The following is a 20,987-nucleotide window of genomic DNA, read 5'->3' on the forward strand; positions in this document are numbered from 1 at the left end:
CTGGCTTGGAGAGTTTTGAGCATTACTTTGCTAGCGTGTGAGATGAGTGCAGTTTTGTGGTAGTTTGAGCATTCTTTGGCATTGCCTTTCTTTGGGATTGGAATGAAAACTGACCTTTTCCAGTCCTGTGGCCACTGCTGAATTTTCTAGATTTTCTGGCATATTGAGTATAGCACTTTAACAACATCATTTCCTTTGTTCCTTAAAGTAAAATAAATCTGTGCTTCAACAATTAGCTTGAATAATAGAAGGTGAAATAATATTATTATTAATCACTTTGTTAATATTTTTCTGCTATTCAATCCCTAAGATATGTATATATGAAATAATTAATTTTTCAAACTCAGGTGACTTATGATAATATAGACAACAATGGATAAGGTAAAAATTCATGATAATTTATCCAAATTTATAAATTATATTGTCAGAAAATGCTATCATAGAAAATTATGTGGTGCTTTTTCGTACATTTCAGAAGTAATATTTATAGTTTCCATTTTTTCCATTGTTTATAGACTATATAGATTTAAAAATAGTTTAAGTTATCAGAGTGCTCAGTCTGTATTAAAGCAGAAGGGCGGTCATAATATTTTTAACATTGTTTTATAACAATCATAACAAATGCTGTTAGAATAAAAATATATGTTCGACTGTAATTATTGGAGAATGTGGATTCTACTATAATCACATCTGGGTCAAATGGAATAATTTGGTAATCATCTTTTGATACTTAAGTTGAAATTTAACTCAAAAAGGACTAAAATTTAAGATTTGCCTTGTTTTCTATGTTGTTTTTTGGTGGGACTTGACTTAGTTCATCATAATTTTTGGAAAACATTTTATTTTGAAAATTAGCAGTGATACAGTTTGTTCTGCTGAGTTCTTGAATTTACTTATTTTTATGCAGCTCATCAGTGGTATCCAGTTGCCTCCCAGTTATCAAAACAAAGCTGATACCTTAGTGATTGTAGAAATTTTTGGGGTTCCAAATGATCAAATGAAGCAGCAGAGTCGTGTAATTAAAAAAAATGGTGAGCTCCTAATATATTTTATTGATTGGTCTATTAGACTTCATGTTGGAAAGCTTAAAAATTATGTATTGATAGTGTTTTGATACATATTTATTTTTCATAAGAGCTTTTGCATGATGTTCAAGATGATGAAAGTATTATATCAGCAAAAAATTTAATAATTACTTAATGTTGGTTAGATATAGTTTCAATTACAGATACAAAAATGTATCTGACCTGAAGAAGTAGTGTTTTTTCCATTTGTACTTCCTCTTTATGTTTTCTTATTTGACTGGTTAAGAGAGATATTTTGACTGCCTCAAATCTAGCTGCTAGCTTCTGTGTAAAATAAAGAGCTTAAGATTTCTCTGATATAGTGTGTTGCACAGTTTTACTTAACAGCTTGAATTATTTTAGATCAAAAGTCTGTGGCTTCTGACTCAATATGCCATAGAAACCTACTCATAACAGTATTTAGATTCATAATTCAGTCATTTTTGCCAGAAGGGAAATGTAGGAATGAAAGAAGTGACTTTGGTGAGATTTTCAGTGTGCCAGCATCTCATGACAGTTTACATAATACCTAACACTGTTATTTATTCTCTGAAGTTGAAATCATTAAGGACATTAGAAAAGTATAGATTCTTGGGGCTGACTGTTAGATAGTCAGAATCACTCAGGAAGAGAACTTGCAACTGATCCTTTGAGAGCAGAACCTTCTTTGAGTGAATATTCTCAAAGTATAGTGGACTTCATTTCAGAGTCTGGAAATCTGCTCCAGGTTGAATGGCATGGACAGAGAAGCAGGTGCAGTTTGAGCTATCTTTTTCTTCTTTGGTGATAATTCCCTCAAAATCCAATGTTTGCCTCCTCCCAAACCCCAAATATTCCTCCACCTCAGCCTCTAGGAACAAAGGAGAGAAAAAAGTTTTGGAAAGTTTTATTACCTCATCCTGTGTTATCATCGGGAAGGGATACTAGTAGTAACTCACTGCCTTATTTGGCTTCTGTTAGAGTTGAAATGGCAATGTCAAGAAATGGTAACTGCTAATATCAGGAAGCTTCTAGTAACCTATCCTTTGTTCTCTCCATCCCCCTTACTTGAGTCTTCATGACTAAATGCACAGAACATTAATTTATTCCATGCACCCCTTATGTAATACTGTGATTTTAGCTCCCATTAGAAATTTGATTGCATCCCTGGTTTCATGGGAATATACCTACAAAAATTCAGTTTGGTTCACCAGACATTATTGAGCCTATCATGTTAAAAGCCTGATTCTAAGTATCAAAAAACTTAAAACCTCTATTAACTACATTCTTATGTATGCCCCAACTAATTCTATTATAGATAGTTTATAGTTCAGTGTGGAATATGAGATGTAAGTGAAATTGTTACGAAAGAGTCATTAGTGCCTTAAAGAAAGTACAAAGAATTGTATGGAAGGGGCAAATTTGAAGATGGTTCTTGGCAAATGAGTAGAATTTTTTTAATAGAGATTGAAGATAAGGGAATTTTCTTTCTTTCTTTTTTCTCCATTTTTGGCCACACTTTGAGACTTGTGGGATCTTAGTTCTCTGACCAGGGATAGAACCCAGGTGATAGAGAACATGCTGAATCCTAACCACTGTTCCTCTAGGGAATTCCCTAGGATAAGGGAATTTAAGGCAAAAGTAATATGTGTGCTAAAACATGGAGAAAACAAAATTCAAACATGTTAGCAGAAAGTACAAAAGTTCAAGTACAGTATACTTAAGAAAGATTAGTTGTGAGATAAAATGAGAGATTTACTCTGGAGATGGCTATGGAAAATCATGAAAGCCATGACACAGTATTAGAAACTTTCTTTTCTGTATAAAATGAATAAAACTAAAACTTTTAAACAGGGATATAAAGCACTAAGAACTGAGTGTTCACAGAGATCGTTTCTACAGAGTAGAGAGGAAGAAGTGTGAGAGAGAAAGATGAGAAATACAGGAGAGTCAGGATGTGGTTTCACAGCGACACGATGCAGAAGTCAAGTCTTAAAGAAGGGCTGCACCGTCAGAAAAGGAACGGAGGATGCACGTGAGGAAGACCGGCAGGACTGAAAGTGTCGATAGCGGACGAGAAGGGTGCTGAGATCGCCTAGCTACTAGGGTGATGGTAGTGCATTGAAAGACAGGAGCGTCTGGGAGGAAAACAATCACGTTTGCGTACAATAAGGAAGTGAGTTTTTAGAAACACTTAATTATTTGGTTGCATCAGGTGTTAGCTGCAGCATGGAGTATCTTCATTTCGTCATGTGGGATCTTTCCTTGTGGTGCTGGACTCTCTAGTTGTGGCGCAGGCTCTGGGATATACAGGCTTCAGTAGCTGCAGCACTTGGTCTTTCTAGGTGTGGTGGGTAGGCCTCGTTGCTCCAAAGCACGTGGGATCTTAGTTCCCTGAACAGGGATTGAACCTGGGTCTTCTGTATTGCAAGGTGGATTCTTAACCACTGGACCACCGGGGAAGTCCCGTGATTTTTAACTATATTTGTAACTATCAAATTATTATTATTTTTTTTTACTTTGACAACTAAAAGGACTTTCACATATATCTATGTATGATTTTATGTGTATATGAAAGAGTATGGTCAAGCAGGGTTAGAAGACAGAGAATAAGTCAGTATAAGAATTTTGTGCAGACATTTTGTAGTGTCTATAGAGATTTCACTCTTAAACCTGTTTCCTGTACTTCACTGAATTATTTCTCTACTAGGGCAGGGTAAGGTGGTCATTATTTCAATGTGAGTCAATTCGTTTAATATTTTCACTAGCATTGACTGCATTCTGAATTCCTACCTAGTAAACATGCACTTGTGACCAAAGATATACCATAAAAAGCATAGATAAGGTATAATAAGTCACAGATGCTTCAATATGTGCTGAAACGTGACACAAAGGGCAAATCTTTTGAGGTAGTATGTGTAGCATTGCCTTTGTACATGAAAAACAATGCATTATTTTTCCCTGAACTTTTTTTTATTAAAGTAAGAGCATTTATTTGATCTGGATGAGAATTTCTTGGTTCCATTCAATTATGCTTAATTTTTATCTGATTTGGGTCACATTGTAATGCAATTTGGATTTCTTGTTTGGCAGGAGAGTATTTGGGATGATCTGTTTCGCTAGGGACATAGATTACTCATCAATTTTGGATTTGAAAATAAGCATTTAATCAAAAGAAGGATCAAGAGCTGACTTTAGAGCAAACATTAGTGAACTCTCAGTCCAACCACTGTCTGTAGTTCTTCCCATAATATGTCCTGATCTAGAAAAATGATGTTATATAACTTCCTGTTGTCTCAAGTTCTTTGTTGATAAAATACTTGAACACCGACAGTCATATTATATAACAGTTACACGTTTCTGCTGTGAAATCAGACACCATTTGTTTGATTTCCTGCCCCACTACTTAATGGCTATTTCTTGAAGGCTATTTCATACACACACAAAAATGGCTATTTTTTGAAGGTTATGAAACATCTTTGTGACTCAGTTTCCCATCTGTAAGTGTTGATAGAGATAACCCTGGCATGAGGATAAGTGAGATTATCTCCTTAAAGTTTTTAGAATATTGCCCAGCACTTGTAAACACCTAATAAGTATTATTATTGCCATTACTATTTCTTTCTCATTGGATGCATAAAGATTTAAGTCCTCTAAACCATTAGCTTTCATTATTACTATTAAAGTGTTAAAAATAAGAATTTTAGAGAACAGATATTAAGCATTTTCCCCTAGGAACAGTGTTTGATTTTTTTTTTTTTATTCTATCTCTTCCTTTATATTTCAGCTTTTAATCCAAGATGGAATGAAACATTCACATTTGTTATTCAGGTGCCAGAATTAGCATTGATTCGTTTTGTTGCTGAAAATCAAGGTTTAATAGCTGGAAATGAATTTCTTGGACAATATACTTTACCAGTTCTATGCATGAACAGAGGTAATATTCTGAAAAGTAAGATGACTGTGCTAATATTTATGTGTAACTTGAGTTTAACAAAGAGACTCTTTGATATACCAAATAGCTCTCTTCATTACAGATATGTAAAGAAAAAAAATTTATATATATATATATATATATATATATATATATATATATATTGATATAGTTCTTCCTAGTGGAATTATAGAAGTATGTTCTGATACATAAGGTGGGATTGGGGACTGGGAATGCCAGGAAGACTAATTAGACAAACTTGACTTATATGAAAATTTCTCTGCATGGATTATAGCTCTTTTGTTTCAGTTAAGAGTAGGCATGACTGCCATGAAGGAATGAAGGATGGGAACCATTCAGAAGGGAGAAGCAGTGACTCTTTTTTTCCACCTGAGAAGAGACAGGGAGCCCAAGACTCTTATCTTGACTCTTTTCAGAGCTGCCTTGCAGTCGCCTCTCTGGGGTGATTTACAGTGTGCTCCCAATTTTATCCTTATATTTACTTCTCTAGTACCATCTGAGATGTACCTAGAAAACAGCCTTTCTAAAGCAGAAGGGTGATGGCTAATTTTGGAGATGCATCATTTTCGGGGCAGGGCAGGGGGGAAGTATGAGCTGTTGTGGTACTTAATATGAAGTTGGAGTAGAAACTTCAAATATTTTAGTTTGGAGGAAAATGAGTATACATGATGGAATATAGTTGCGTAGTCCTAGTTTTTATATGTACTTTATAGGAAAGATTGAAGACAAAAGGAGAAGGGGGAAGCAGAGGATGAGATGGTTAGATAGCATCACCGACTCAATAGACATGGATTTCTGGCACAACAACAGACAGCACAAGACTTGACATGAGACAGTCAATTTATATCTACCCCAAGTTTGAGATTCAGTATAATACAGTGTATTTTTACAGTTAACACTGTAGCAGTGGAAAATATTTTGGGTATCCCTATAGCCCAACTCATGGACATGAATTTGAGCAAACTCCAGGAGATAGTGGTGGACAGAGGAGTCTGGCATGCTGTATAGTCCATGGGGTTGCAAAGAGTCAGACGACTGAGCAACAAACAACAAAGTATGTTATTTCTCAGGAGCCCTATTGGGGCCCCTGCTGATGAATGTATTTTTATTGTGTTAATCAGATGTGATTCCTTTTGCAGGTTACCGTCGTGTTCCTCTGTTTTCCAAAATGGGTGAGAGTCTTGAGCCCGCTTCCCTTTTTATTTATGTTTGGTACATCAGATAGCCACTCATGGTACTTGACATATCATTAGCTTACATATTGCAATAAAACAGTCTAGAATGAATGTCTAGATATTTTTTCTCTTTTTAAATTTATTTATTTATTATTATTTTATTATTTTTTAATGTAAAGAAAAATAATTATTTTGAAGTACTGAGCAAAATCACTTTTAAATATGCAAACTAGAGCAATGGAAACAAAACAAAAGCTTCAGTGGGTCCCGACTCAGCGTGACATCCTTGTCAGCCAATTTCTCTTCCCCGCCTGTTTCTGAGGCTGCTCTTTCAACTTGCTTGTATCATGTTTAATTAGTAGAATTTACAAGTTTCTAAAATATGTCTGAGTGAATAAGATATGTTGGCAAATATTTGGAGGTATAAAAGAAATGTGAAATCTAAGAGTGTTTTAACTTCTAGACACCCACTAGTGCATATTGTAGTGGGAAGGAATTGGATTCCAGGTGCTTAGTGCCCTTTTACATCCCGGAGAGTAATTAGCCCTTACACTGTCAGACTAGTTCTTAAATGCTGTGCACTGGATTGGGTACCCTGTAATTACATAGACATTTTTATGAGTGCATATGATTTTGATTTGCGTTCAAACTGCCTTCCAGACTCTTTATCTCTAAAAGTGATCTACTACAGTGGCTTACATGCTCAGATCTCGGAATGAATTTGCACTGTGTCTGAATCTGCTTCCCTGGTGGCTCAGCTGGTAAAGAATCTGCCTGCAATGTGGGAGACCTGGGTATGATCCCTGGGTTGGGAAGATCCCCCGGAGAAGGGAAAGGCTACCCACTCCAGTATTCTGGCCTGGAGAATTCCGTGGACCATATAGTCCATGGGGTCTCAAAGAGTCAGATGCAGCTGAGTGACTTTCACTTCCCTTCTGAATCTGCACTAAGTGTACATTGAAGTTAGTCTCTTGGTCAGATTTGAAAATTGCTGTGCTATTTCATATACTGGGCTTCTCACCATCAGCAGGGTTTTTGCTTTACTAAATGTCATATGTAGAAGAATATGGTTCAGTATTAACGGTTTTTCAAAAAACCAAGCATACTAATACTGATTCTACCATATTGTTGCATGGCAGTAAGGTGAAATCACCCAGTTGCCCTTTTGACAACAAAGAGAGCCATTATAAGTATTTCTTGAAATTAAATCTGACTTTATAATTAAAACAACAAAAATGACTCTTTGTTTATGATTGTTAATGCATTATCACTTGATAGCCAGAAAAATACACTAAAAAGTCATCTACTATGTTTTCCTACTATCATGGTTTAGCCTCAGAACTAAATATTTAAAATAAACATGCCACTGGGAATTGAAATACCCAGCCTATAAGAAGTTGGGTATCCCAGATTGCTCAGTGTATAATCATCCAGATCCTCCTTCATGGGCTGTCAGGAGTTAAGACCAAGAGACAGTCTTCCCAGTGGGCTTCCCCAGTGGCATGGTGCCTGCAGTGCAGAGGACTCCAGAGATGCGGGTTTGATCCTTGGGTTGGGAAGATCCTTTAGAGTAGGAAAGCACTGGTAAAAACTCATAGACTGAGGAGCCTGGCAGGCTATGGCCTATGGACTCACACAGGAGTTGGGCATAATGAGCACATAAGCACAGTCTTCCCAGGGGGGAAATGAACAGCCAATTCTCACAGGAATGCTTCTCTTTTGCCAGATTACAAAAGGATTTTATATTTGTTTATAATGCTTTTATTTTATGAAAAAACCAATTTCAAATCTCCCTGAAAACTAAGCCGGATACAAAGTCTTAGTGAAGGAGGCCTGGTGGTTCTGTGTGCAGAAACGTGGCTACTGTCCTTTGGCATTCCAGCTTCAGGAAGAGCCCTTCAAAAGGCCTCATGTGTGCATGTTTTAGTGACCTGAGCACAGAAATAGACTCTGGCATTTACTCTCAGATACCCTTCAGCTACCAGAGCACCCCGTCTCTTCAGCAGGTCATTCTTTAGTAAGGAAATTACTTCCACAAATTCTCCATCTCCTGACTGTGGCTTAGGCCTTACATTTTCATTATCATCTGCACTGAGAGTTATGGTAGAGATGTGTGGGGTGCAACTAATTTGACAAACCCAGATCCATACATATGGCTGAAGAACATGCAGCATTACCCTTATAAAAGCTGGTTTTCTTCCTCGAGCTCCCGAAGAGCAGCTGCTTCTGGGCTTTCGCTGTCATCCATCGGACTGGGGGGAATTCATGGTAGTAGCCTCCCATTGGTGGTTGGAACTGCTTCAGTAGAATGATGCGTTCCTAGCAAAGGGTTCTTTGAGGCTCTGGGGTAACTGCCACCCCCATCACCCGACTATCCTCTTTGCTTTGCTGTTTCACAACTTCTTGTGTGACCAGTAGGATCCCTGTAAGTTGTTTTTTCAAGCATGATCCATTCCAGAAGGATCTTATTTAAATCATTTACTGTTCAACCTAATAGCAAGTGGCCTGTTCCGCCCATTAATGCAAGGCTTTCACCTTCTCTAAACTCCTAAAGCCTTTTGAAGATTTGGAATTCCATGAAAGTTTAAAGGCTTTTATCGGTGAATATTGTAAGAGTTCCTTAATTCTTGAAGCAGAAAGAACTTATTTCTCATTTACACCAAAAAGATTTAAAATAAGGAAGAAAAAAGGATCTTTCCTTTTCTCACTTTCCTTCAGGTACCACTCAAACTCAGCTCACTCATTGAAGACAAAATCTTTCTTTAATATCCCACATTACTTTAGAAATGCAATTTTGAAAGGAAACATTAGATTATTATTTCCCTTCCAGTAATCTTGGAATGTCTTTAGGCATGTTTGTTTTCATTTTATGTGCATTATTTATCATTTACGTCATCCTTTAAATTAAACTGGTACCATTATTATTACTACTACTATTTTCTCACAAGAGCTTTTTACCAGATACTACCCATAGAAACTCCACTGCCAGGGATGGTCTCACATTAGAGAAGATTGGGAATGGTGTGAAAAGCCAGCTTTGACTTATTTCTAAGCCTAATTCACTTGTAGAAAAATAATTCTGTTGGTGAGGGAGAGGAAACAGAAGAAACAGCTAAAATGAACCTCTAGGCTGTGCTAATGGAAGATCTTTTAGCTTTTAAACTCTAGTTTAAATGTCATTTCCTCAGGGTGGCCATCCATGACCTCCTAGATTAGGTTACATTCCTTGCTTTATGTCTCCATGCAACTGAGGAAAGTGACAGCTAGGAAGTGACTTTGCACTGTCAGGGAGGCCTTGGTGTTGCTGGGAGCTAGCCTGACACTCACAGTCAGGCTACGGTGTTCTTTTGCCAGACGTGAACAATTTCACATCAATACCCAACAGGGCCACTGTGTGACCACGATGGATAAGGAGAAAAACGGAACCAGTCTGTAAGTCTGCAACCCTGGTGGGGCACCTGACAGAAGCATGAATATTGTCCAAACACCAAAGTGCCAAACACTCCTGGGGAAACATGAATGACTCTTGGATTCTTCACCTGCTTCCTTGGACCTTCTCTCAAATCATCTAACACAAGCCTGAATCCAACAGTACGTCCTTTGCTGAGACACTCCATGGCTCTTCATTTGTGTATCTCCCTCATTGAGATGAGGAGTCAACCCACTGTGTGTGTTTCTGGTGGTCTTTGGCTGGAGGTCATTAACACAAATCTGGACTCTTCCTTTTGTTACTCTCATGACCTTTTAGTGATCAATGACAGGAAAGTTTTGTTATGTCATTAATTTTGACCTTTATTTTTCCCCCCCTTGCTTCTGGTTGTTTAGAACTTCAAATAGAAAACATGCAGATCACAGTCTAGACTTACCTTGACTTTTGTTTGGGAGATGGTGGCCACTGGAGGCCACTGATGGTGGTTGCTCTTAAGTTGCCCTATTTTTGAAAGAAGTGTGGAAGAACTGCCTAGAGCTGTAAAAAGGAGGTCTTTATGTAAATTTTGGTTAGGGAGGAGTATATGGTGTCCTGAGATGCAGACATGAGAATCCCAGATTCCACTTGAAAAATTTATGCAAATTTCAGGGGTTATTTGGGAGCCACAAAGGCAGGAACCTCATGCTGTGGATTAGGATCGGGAAAATGGAATTGCTTACTTTTAGTGAAGCCCTTCTGGGCTTGACCAATAAACATTTTATTGAGAGACTAAATGAATTAGATTCTATTTTCAGGAGTTATTGAAATTCCTTGTTTTTTTGCTAGTCTCTAAACATTTGCTGAATTACATTTGTTTCAAGGTAACAACCCTCTGGAAATATTTGTACCAACAAAGCTTTCTTGTGATGCATTCTGGATTCTTAGGCCATAAAGTTTGAGTCCCCTGTAGTATTTGGAGGTAAGTTATTTTTACCAGCCACTAGAAATTTCCACTTAAACATCAAAGAGGTAGATTAAAGTGGAATTTGAGCTTATGAGAGGTTGGTCTTCTTTGAGTCTTGCATTCTTACGCATCACCTTAGCACATGGTAGTGGTGGGGATGGTGGTGGGAGCTGATGTTAAATTCCTTACAAACCTACACATTCGCAGGAACCCATGCTCTCTGTCTACTTTCCATTCCATTTGTATACAATTTAACCTTTAAAAAATTATTTATTTATTTGACTGTGCCAGGTCTTAGTTGCAGCATGTTGGGGCTAGTTGTTTTGTGTTTCTGGTTTTTTGACCTAGAGGCACGTGGGACCTTACCTCCCCAACCAGGGATCAAATCCACACCCCCTGCATTGGATGGCGAAGTCTTAACCACTGTCCCTAAAGTTCTTTTTCTGATGACATGAGGAAAACTTTTGGTATTTCCCCCCTCTTATTGTTTTAATATTATTTTCAGATAGTTTGAGCTGGATTTATACCTTTTTTTTTGTTACTCCATCCTTTGGTCTGTCTATTTCTGTAGTTCATATAAGGATAACAGTGTTTCCTGGACCTGAGTGTCATGTTTACTTTTCCTATCCCTTCGCTCTGGCCTAGGCGTTTGTTTTTCTTTCTACTCTCAAAGTTCTGTCTAGAGGGAGATGAAGTCAGTGAATTTCATGTTTGTTCCACATCCCTTGTTCACATGAGTCTTGACTATCTTGATCCTCTGGAGTAGGTTGTGTTGTTATTATTTAGTTGCAAGTCATGTCTGACTCTTCTGTGACTCCATAGATTATAGCCCGCCAGGCTCCTCTGTCCATGGAATTCTACAGGCAAGGATACTGGAGTGGGTTGCCATTTCCTTCTCCAGGGGATCTTCCTGACCCAGGGATCAAACCCTCATCTCCTGCACTGGCAGGTGATTCTTTACCACTGAGCCACCCAGGAAGTGGTTAGTCTCACCTAAACTGTTCCTTTCAGACCAATATCTGCTCCAGAGCAAGTCTTGACCTGTAACCATCCTGTCTGATTTCCCTTCAGTAAGTCCTGTTTGCTTCATTTTCCCTTACAGTACCAGTTCTAGAGATTTTCCAAATAGGTTCCCCTAGGCCCTCTTGCCAATAATTATTTTCTTTTGAAAGTCACATAATAATTCTTGGAATCCTTTATACCTGTCTTCCTGGGTTTCCCTCTCAAATATGACCAGATTTGCTTATCACTTAATTACTCTGTCTCAGTTTTTGAGAGATGGTTTCCCAGTTGTTCTTACAAAATGCTGCTGCTTTATGAGAAATCTTTTTAAAGTTTTTCTAATTTTAACTCTCTCTAGGATGTCATGATAGCTGCTCTCCAAGGCCTTTCCTCTTTTTATCTGGTTGACTTTTTTTTTGAACCAGTAACAATTGAAATATATTGCCGTTTTCGATTACTTTTTCAAGAGAAACTGGATTTGAATCTGTCACCTTTTTCACTTTGTAGTTCTCTCTCCTGGCTCTTAGCATCTCATTTCCCCTTCATATCTTCCCAGTTTATGTTTTTAAGACCCCAGTATTTCTTTCAAGGAAATATCATTCTCATTACTACTCTGTTTGATGCCTTCTATTTTATTTTCCTTTTTCTACTACCTTTGTTCTGATGGTAAGAAATTCCAGTTCCTTCTTGATTCCTGGGGTAAATCAGAATTTCAGAGCCAGAGGCTAACGGGCACAGACTTTTAAATTGCTTTTTCAGTTTTGGGGCATTTAATAATCTCAGTCAGTTATTTTTTGACCTCAGCCTAGGAAGAGGGCATATTCTCTTTATGAAAAGAATACCCATTTTTGTTGATTTAAATATTAATAAAATCCACTTCCCTTCTGGCAATTGGAGGCATGGTTGAAATATCTGAACTCTAATAATTAGAGTTTCTTTAATTATCAAATGCAGTACCTCCTTGAGACTAGTGTTATTTCTTTGACTGAAGACTGTGGACATGACACACAAATTCAGGTTTGGCCCCTTCTCTTCCACAGCTGTTATCCTAAAGTCACTTCAAAATAATACACACACGCACACACACACACACACACACACACACACAAGAACACAGTTTGGGGAAGTTGATACAGTAGGAAACATATCTGTCTCTGGAGCTAAGAATTTTAAGCTCTAACTTTACTAGAGCTTGTAGCACACTTTAAATTCAGCTAATGTTCAAATTTCTGGCCTAGTTATTTTGAGATATGGCTGAGAAATCCATTAAAGAAAGCAGCCGATGTTCTTTTATCACCTAATGCTTAAAAAGCTTAAGAAAATTTTAAAAGGGTTATCTTTCTCTTATAGTCTGTTTTGTTCTAAAGACTAAATCTTACATGGTCTGTACTCATTAATGCCTAAAGGTTTAATGCTACATCCCTTTAATGATAAAAACCAGTCATTTGGTGCAATCTAAGCCATTACAAACTACCAAGGTTAATAAATCCACATAGCCCGTGCTTACCAAAGCCTAAAGTCCAAGCAGTGTCTCTTGGTCTACTGAAACTTGTGTTGATGCTGTGTTCACTCCAACATTAAAAAAAATTTTTTTTTTAATTTAATTTTGGCTGTGTTGGGTCTTCATTCTTGTGTTGGCTTTTCTCTAGTTTCGGCGAGCAGGGGCTACACTTCATTATAGGGCATGGGCTTCTCATTGCAGTGGCTTCTCTTGTTGCCAAGCACAGGCTCTAGGGCTCATGGGTTTCAGTGGTTTCAGCATGCGAGTTTTAGTAGTTGTGGCTCCTGGGCTCTAAAGCACAGGCTCAGCAGTTGTGGTACATGGGCTTAGTTGATCTGCAGCATGTGGGATCTTTCCAGAGCAAGGATCAAACCATGTCTCCTGCATTGGCTGGTGGATTCTCCATCATTGAGCCAACAGGGAAGCCCTCCAATATTTTTTTGAAGAAAAAGTGTTAGGTTTAATATGTTTATCTAAATTGTATTGAGAACATTCTGGATCCTGTGCTAAGAAATAAAGTATATCTTAATTTGTGACATTTGTGTTAACAATATGAGGGTTAAGGTTGCTGGGCAGTTTAGTCACTAGAATTTCTCTCATGTATTAAATCTTCACTTTGGGCCTAGATAATATGTCAGTCATGGTAGCTCTTCAATAATCCATTTCTTTTTGGGAATCAAGTCCTGACCTTGAGCTGTGTTTGCTAGAAATGAGTCTGTTACCATAACCGCTTAATTGTTTGATATCAGTAGCCATGTCATATCTGTGACCCTCAGTTTCTTTTAGCCCGCTCGTTTTGAGATGTCTTAGTTTTCTGTGGAAGTTTCTCAGGGATTTTGAAGATGAGAATGCAGGGGTTGGGGTTCATGGGATGGGCAGTCGTCCAGTGCTTCCAGTCCCTCACATCCAGGTAACTTAAAAATCCGCCCCTCCCCCAGTGTGTATGTAAACATTACATTCAAGAATTCATTTGACTGGAAATGAATTTACACTATGAGACATTTGAATATTATTAGTTTCTAAAACTATAATAATCTCTCCCTTCCCCATCTCATTGGGTTTCCCTGATAGCTCAGTTGGTAAAGAATCCACCTGCAATGCAGGAGACCCCAGTTCAATTCCTGGGTCAGGAAAATTCACTGGAGAAGGGATAGGCTACCCACGACAGTATTCTTGGGCTTCCCTTTTGGATCAGCTGGTAAAGAATCCTCCTGCAATGTGTGAGACCTGGGTGTGATCCCTGGTTGGAAAGATGCCCTAGAGAAAGAAAAGGCTACCCACTGCAGTATTCTGGCCCAGAGAATTCCATGGACTGTATAGCCCATGAGATCACAAAGAGTTGGACACGACTGAGCGGCTTTCACTTCCCCATCTCATTAGACTTCTTGTAAAAGGCAAATAAAATACAGATATAAAAAGGCTAAAAGAGCTGTAAAACATGATATGAATGAGAGTTAGGACTAGGAACCTTGTTTTTCTCGTTCACTGGTGTCTTGTTTTTCTCGTTCACTGGTGTGTCATTCAGTCATTATTCAGGCATTTAATTTATAAAGACTTACTAAGCATCTACTACATGCCAGGTTTTTGTAGGGGCTAGAACAGCAAAACAAATGAAGACTCAATGTTAGATTCATTTGTTAGAGCTGCCATAAAAAATTACACCAACTTGGTGACTTAAACAACAGAAATGTTTTTGTCTCACACTTCTGGGAGATACAAGCCTGAAATTAAGGGGCTGGCAGTGTTGGTTCCTTCTGACAATCTGTTCCACACATCTCTCCTAGCTCAGGTAGTTTGTGGGTATTCCTTGGCTTATACATGCATCACTTTAACCTCTACTTCATGTTTTCATATGGCGTTCTCTCTGGTTGCAGGTCAATGTCCAGATTTCCTCCTTTTATAAGGACGCTGGTCTTATTGGATTACAGGCCCACTCTACTCTAGGATGACCTCTTCTTAGCTAGTTACATCTGCAGTGACCCCATTTCCAAATAAAGTTGCATTTTGAGGTTACTGGTGGTTACTGTGCTTTGTTGTGCTCAGTTGTGTCCAACTCTTCCGTGACCCCATGGACTGTAACCCTACAGGGTCCTCTGTCCATGGAATTTCCCAGGCAAGAATACTGGAGTGGTTGCCATTTCCTTCTCCAAGAGATCTTTCCAAACCAGGGATCGAACCCACATTTCCTGCATTGGCAGGCAGGTTCTATATCACTGAGCTACCTGGGAAGCCCTTCTGGTCGTTAGGACTTATCAATTTTGAGGGGACATAATTCAGTCCATAAAACTTACGTAGTGAAAGTGAAAGTGAAGTTGCTCAGTCGTGTCTGACTCTTTGTGACCCCATAGACTGTAGCGTACCAGGCTCCTCTGTCCATGGGATTTTCCAGGCAATAGTACTGGAGTGGATTGCCATTTCCTTCTCCAGGGGGTCTTCCCAAACCAGGGCTCGAACCTGGGTCTTCTGCATTGTAGACAGATGCTTTACCGTCTGAGCCACCAGGGAAGTCCAAAACTTACATAACATCTGTCTAAATATAAAAGTTATAAATAAAGCCAAGAAGTCATTAAGTGCAACATGTCTTGTTCTCCTCTATAAACACCTGAAAAGACAGCTTTTAATGGAGAATTCTTGGATGTCTTAGAGATCTGTGTTGGATTATGGTGACCTGAAAAGGACTGGGTCCTCTCCTAGAACTGGCTCTCCTTCTGTATGTCCTGTTTCGCCTACGGGCTCCCTCCTGTACTGTCAGCGGCCTCATGCACATTTGTGGACACTCCAGCTGGTACATTTAAGCTGCATCCATATACACTGTAAGCAGCTTGCCCTTGGCCACCACTGGAGCCTAGGCATTCCTCGCCCTGATGTGGTGTCTGACTTCAGGCGAATGGATCCTTAGAAGGCCTGCAGAGGCTGTTTGGGCAGGGAATTCTGGAGTCATGTGTACCTAGAATTTGGTCTAGAATGAGGCTTGTGGGTATAGGTGAGTCATAGACCTCACCATAGGTATATGGTGAGGGCACCTGAGCAAGGATTCTTCTTGCCTGGGTCTATAGCTGTACTGTCAGTGACAACACTTCTTGAGAGTCTTGTGTTTTAGTGAAAGGATACAAAACATGAATAATAAAAAAAATAAATAAGTAAATTGTATAGAATGTTCAAAGGTTATAAGGATATAAGAAAAAAAAGTAGAGCCAAGTGGGAAGGATCTGGTGTGTATTTGAGGACAGAGCAGGTTTCAGTATGACACAGACAGGTCGAGATGGAAACATATGACCAAAACTTGAAAGAGGTGAGAGAACAGGTAGGTGGATACATGGGACAAAAACACATTTTGGAGGAAAGGAGCTGCGTGAAAGATTCCAGGGAAGAAGCATATGCCTAGAACACTCAGGGAATGGAAAGGAGGCCAGTGTTTCTTGAGTGTGTTGAGCATAGGAGGATGTAATGGGAGTTAAAATCAGAGAGATGACCAATGGGAGGCCAGATCACATTGGGCTTTTAGGCTATTTTGAAGGTTTGTGCTTTTACTCTGAGATTAGAAGGCTCTGCAAGGTTTTGAGCCAGAAGAACAATAGGATGACTCCAATTGCTGAGTTGAGAATACACTGTAAGGACTTCTCTGTAGCTCAAACAGTAGAGAATCTTCTTGCAACACAGGAGACCTGAGTTTGATTCTTGGGTTGGGAAGATCTTCTGGATAAGGAAATGGCAACCCACACCAGTATTCTTGCCTGGAGAATCCCAAGGACAGAGGATCCTGGCAGGATACAGTCCTTGGGGTCACAAAGAGTCTGACATGACTGAGCGACTGAAACTATTACTATTACTATAAGGGCTGCTGCTGCTAAGTCACTTCAGTCGTGTCCGACCCACCAGGCTCCCCCATCCCTGGGATTCTCCAGGCAAGAACACTGGAATGGGTTGCCATTTCCTTCTCCAATGCATGAAAGTGAAAAGTGAAAGTGAAGTCACTCAGTCAGGTCCGACTCTTAGCGACCCCATGGACTGCAGCCTACCGGGCTCCTCCATCCATAGGATTTTCCAGGCAAGAGTACTGGAGTGGGGTGCCATTGCCTTCTCCCAACTGTAAGGGCAGGCGGGGTAAACACAGAAACTAAGACTATTTAGAAGAAGGCAATTGTAGTAATTTGGGCCAAAGTTGATAGGATTGCCTTGAACAGGAGAGGAAACAGATGGAGAGGGGTAAGTGGTTGGATCTGGGAAAAGTTGACTATACTTTGTGTGTCCATTCCTCCTATTCATCTTGTGATTCCTTCTTCTTATCTCCAATTGTAGAAATTTTCTACTAGTCTTCAGATTATTCTTATTTATAGTTGCTCTGTTGTTGTTCAGTAGCTAAGTTGTATCCGACATGGACTGCAGCACTCTGAGGCTCCTCTGTCCTCCACTATTGCCCAGAGTTTGTGCAAATTCATGTCCATTGAGTGGCTGTCTTTAGAAATAGCTGAGTTGCTTTGTAATTGGTTGTTATTTTGATGTGCTTATGGAAGGAGGCGAATTCAGAGTCTTCCTACTCCATCATCCTGGCCATTCTTTGGGCTGGAGTTGTAAAACTGGGGAATACATAAGAGATAAGTGTTCAATTCCTGGGTTGGAAAGATTCTGGGTTGGAAAGACCCTGGAGGAGGATGTGGCAACCCACTCCAGTATTCTTGCCTGGAGAATCCTATGGACAGAGGAGGCTGGTGGGCTACAGTTCATGGGTCACAGAGTCAGACATGACTGAAGCAACTTAGCACGTATGTAGCATATGATATTTAAAGCCATCAAAATGGGATGAGACCAGTAGGGAGTGGAAGTTGATGGAGAAGAGGACCAAGGACTGGGCCCTAGACACTTCAACATTGGAGACTGTGGAGATGCTCCTGCACGGAAGACTGAGAAGGAGGGACCAGTGTTATAGAAGGAAAGCACAAGGGGGTGTTGTATTCTGGAAGCCAAAGGAAGAGCTTTGAGAAAGAAGGTTATTGACTGTGTATTTCAATGCTACTGATAGGTAAGTTTGGATAAGGGCTAAATAGCTAAATCCCAAGGAAACTAAATAGCTAAATCCAAAGGAATCAGTTTGGAAACTGACCTTTGGATTTAGCTTTGTGGAGGTCAGTAGGTATCGTGACAAAAGCAGTTTTGTTGAAGTGTTTGGGACAAACATCTCCTTGGAATGATCTGAGAGAAAATGAGAAGAGAAAATCTGGAGGCAGAGATTAGAGACAACCATTTTGAAAAGTTCTGCTGCAGAAAAGAGCCAGTCAATTAGATGAATATTTGGAAAGAAGACAGAAGTGCTGAGATATTTTTTAGAATAGTTGTTCCATCATGTAACCATGTATGTTGAAGAGACTTGTCTAGAAGAGAATAAAGAAATGATGCTTTTGCATAGAGGAGAATTCCAGTACTGTTTTTGAGTAGGTAAGACGTTGTTGTTGTTCAGTCCCTCAGTCATGTCTGACTCTTTGCGACCCCATGGACTGCATCATGCCAGGCTTCCCTGTCCTTCATCATCTCCCAGCATGCTCAGACTCATGTCCATTGAGTTGGTGATGCCATCCAACCATCTTGTGCTCTGTCGTCCCCTTCTCCTCCTGCCTTATATCTTTCCCAGCATCAGAGTCTTTCTCAACGAGTTGACTCTCTGCATCAGGTGGCCAAAGTATTGGAGCTTCAGCTTCAGCATCGGTCTTCCGATGAATATTCAGAGTTGATTCCTTTAGGACTGACTGATTGGATCTCCTTGCAGTCCAAGGGACTCTCAAGAGTCTTTTCCAAATCCGCAGTTCAAAACCATCAGTTCGACTGAGCTGGATAATCCCTCTTATAATATTTCTTTTTCTAAATGTTATTTAGAAACTTCAAGTGAGAAAAACAGCTCTTTGGAGGATGAAACGTCACATGTATAAAATACACCTTTTAGGATCATTTTTTTTTTCTGGCCTATTTGAAATGCAAAGCCTCACTGAAAATCGATTTTGACAGAATTTCAATGTATCAGTCAATCTGTTGTGTGATTTTTATGTGTGGTGTTCTGTTATTGTTTTAAATAATTTTGGTTCTTCTCAGTTTCCAAAGATACATTTTATTGTGCTAAGAAATACAAAGCAATTTGTCTTGCCAGATGAGCTTCAGGAGTTATGTTTGTCTAAGGAATGTTGTCTGTGTTTTAAATGAACATATAATTGTTTACCAAAAGCTTGAGAAATGTACTTCAGTGTTTCAGAGGATCATTTGACTTCTGTGCACTAACAGCTGAGTCGTTTTGTGGTATTTACAGATTCTTCTTAACTGTAAATACAACTTGGGGGGTTATAATAAATGTTGGGGGAGAGTTGTAATAAATGACTGATGTCAATAGGAATTCAAGGAAGGCTGGAGCAAGATAGCGTGGGGTGGGGTGGTTATGGATCTATAAGTGAATAAAATATATACTACTGGGACTAGAGTCTGACAAACATTTTTTGCCCTGAAGACCGTCTTCCTTTGAAAAGGAAATTCCTGGGGGGAAAATGTACCAGATGATGAGGACCAACCAGGAGACAAACCAGTAATTCTGTGCTATGGAAGAAAACATGCTGGCTGTCCTTTTGTTAAGGATGTAATTACACTTGTTTTTTTTTTTTTTTTATTGTATATTAGATGACCTTACTGCAGTTTTTACCTGTTATAAATAAAGAGACCTTGATGTTTTAAAAAAAACAAAAATCAGTTCTTTGGTGCTCAGCCTTCTTTATAGTCTAACTCTCACATCCATACATGACTACTGGAAAAACCATAGCTTTGATTAGATGGATTTTTGTTGGCAAAGTAATGTCTTTGCTTTTTAATATACTGTCTAGGTTTTTCATAGCTTTTCTTCCAAGGAGCCAGCGCCTTTTAATTTCATGGCTGCAGTCACTGTCCACAGTGTTTTTGGAGCCCAAGTAAACAAAGCCTTTCACTGTTTTCATTGTTTCCCCATCTCTATGCCATGAAGTGATGGGACAAGATGCCATGATCTTTGTATTTTGAATGTTGAGTTTTAGGCCAGCTTTTTCACTCTCCTCTTCTGCCTTTGTCAAGAGGCTCTTTGGTTCCTTTTCACTTTCTGCCATTAAGATGGTGTCATCTGCATGTCTGAGGTTATTGATATTTCTCCCTGCAGACTTGATTCCAGCTTGTGATTCATCCAGCCCAGCATTTCACATGATGTACTCTGCATATAAGTTAAATAAGCAGGGTGACAATATACAGCCTTGACATATTCCTCCCCAATTTGGAACCAATGTGTTGTTCCAGGTTTGGTCCTCACTGTTGCTTCTTGACCTGCATACAAGTTTCTCAGGAGGCAGATAAGGTAGTCTGTTATTCCCATGTCTTTAAGAATTTTATACAGTTTGTTGTGATCCACACAGTCAAGGGCTTTCGCACAGCCAATGAAACAGAAGTAGATGTTTTCCTGGAATTCCCTTGCTTTTTCTATAATCCAAAAGCTTCCCAGGTGGCACAATTGGTAAAGAACCACTTGCCAATGCATGAGCTAAGAGGGCCTGGAGTCAAATGTACAAGCTGAGGGATTGGTTTTGGGTAGGAGCTGGGGTGGTTTTTCTATGATAATAAGTAGAAAGGTGGAATGTAGACTGTGCTGAGTGGGTAGACGTGCTCGTGGACTGATTCCAATTTCTAAGTGAAGTAGGAAACACAGTCATCAACTGAGAGTGAGGATTACAGTAGAGGGTTCTGGGGTTTCATCAGAGAGAAGGATATGGAATCACTCTATTAGAAAAGGACAGGGAATCGACCTGAAACACCCAGTCACTGCCCAGAGGATTATGGATGATTTGACTCACATGATCATGTGTTCAGAGCAAGACCATATCAGCCCACACTAGGCACACATGTATTTTCAATGAATAAATGTACAGTCTTTTACATGTTTACGCC

General features: G+C 39.3%; 1 protein-coding gene, 1 non-coding gene and 1 pseudogene across 8 annotated transcripts in view; 1 reads left to right on the forward strand and 2 right to left on the reverse strand.

The window, feature by feature from the left end:
- PLCZ1 (phospholipase C zeta 1) overlaps positions 1-6,284 on the forward strand; it is a 48,782-nt gene extending 42,498 nt beyond the window's left edge. For all 7 annotated transcript variants that reach the window (XM_061417714.1, XM_061417716.1, XM_061417715.1 and 4 more), the window contains 3 exons: positions 908-1,031; positions 4,831-4,980; positions 6,138-6,284. In XM_061417714.1, the coding sequence (XP_061273698.1) occupies positions 908-1,031; positions 4,831-4,980; positions 6,138-6,223 (360 nt within the window). In that variant the 3' untranslated portion in view covers positions 6,224-6,284. The remainder of the gene's footprint in view (positions 1-907; positions 1,032-4,830; positions 4,981-6,137) is intronic.
- A 1,693-nt stretch (positions 6,285-7,977) lies between these two features.
- LOC133248757 (ADP-sugar pyrophosphatase-like) lies at positions 7,978-11,636 on the reverse strand (annotated as a pseudogene).
- A 3,846-nt stretch (positions 11,637-15,482) lies between these two features.
- TRNAC-ACA (transfer RNA cysteine (anticodon ACA)) lies at positions 15,483-15,554 on the reverse strand. The gene has a single exon. It is a non-coding gene; the product is annotated as a tRNA-Cys (tRNA).
- Between the last annotated feature and the right edge of the window lie 5,433 nt (positions 15,555-20,987).

The sequence above is a fragment of the Bos javanicus genome, chromosome 5 (genome assembly GCF_032452875.1).
Source record: "Bos javanicus breed banteng chromosome 5, ARS-OSU_banteng_1.0, whole genome shotgun sequence".
In the NCBI taxonomy this organism is placed as follows: domain Eukaryota; kingdom Metazoa; phylum Chordata; class Mammalia; order Artiodactyla; family Bovidae; genus Bos; species Bos javanicus.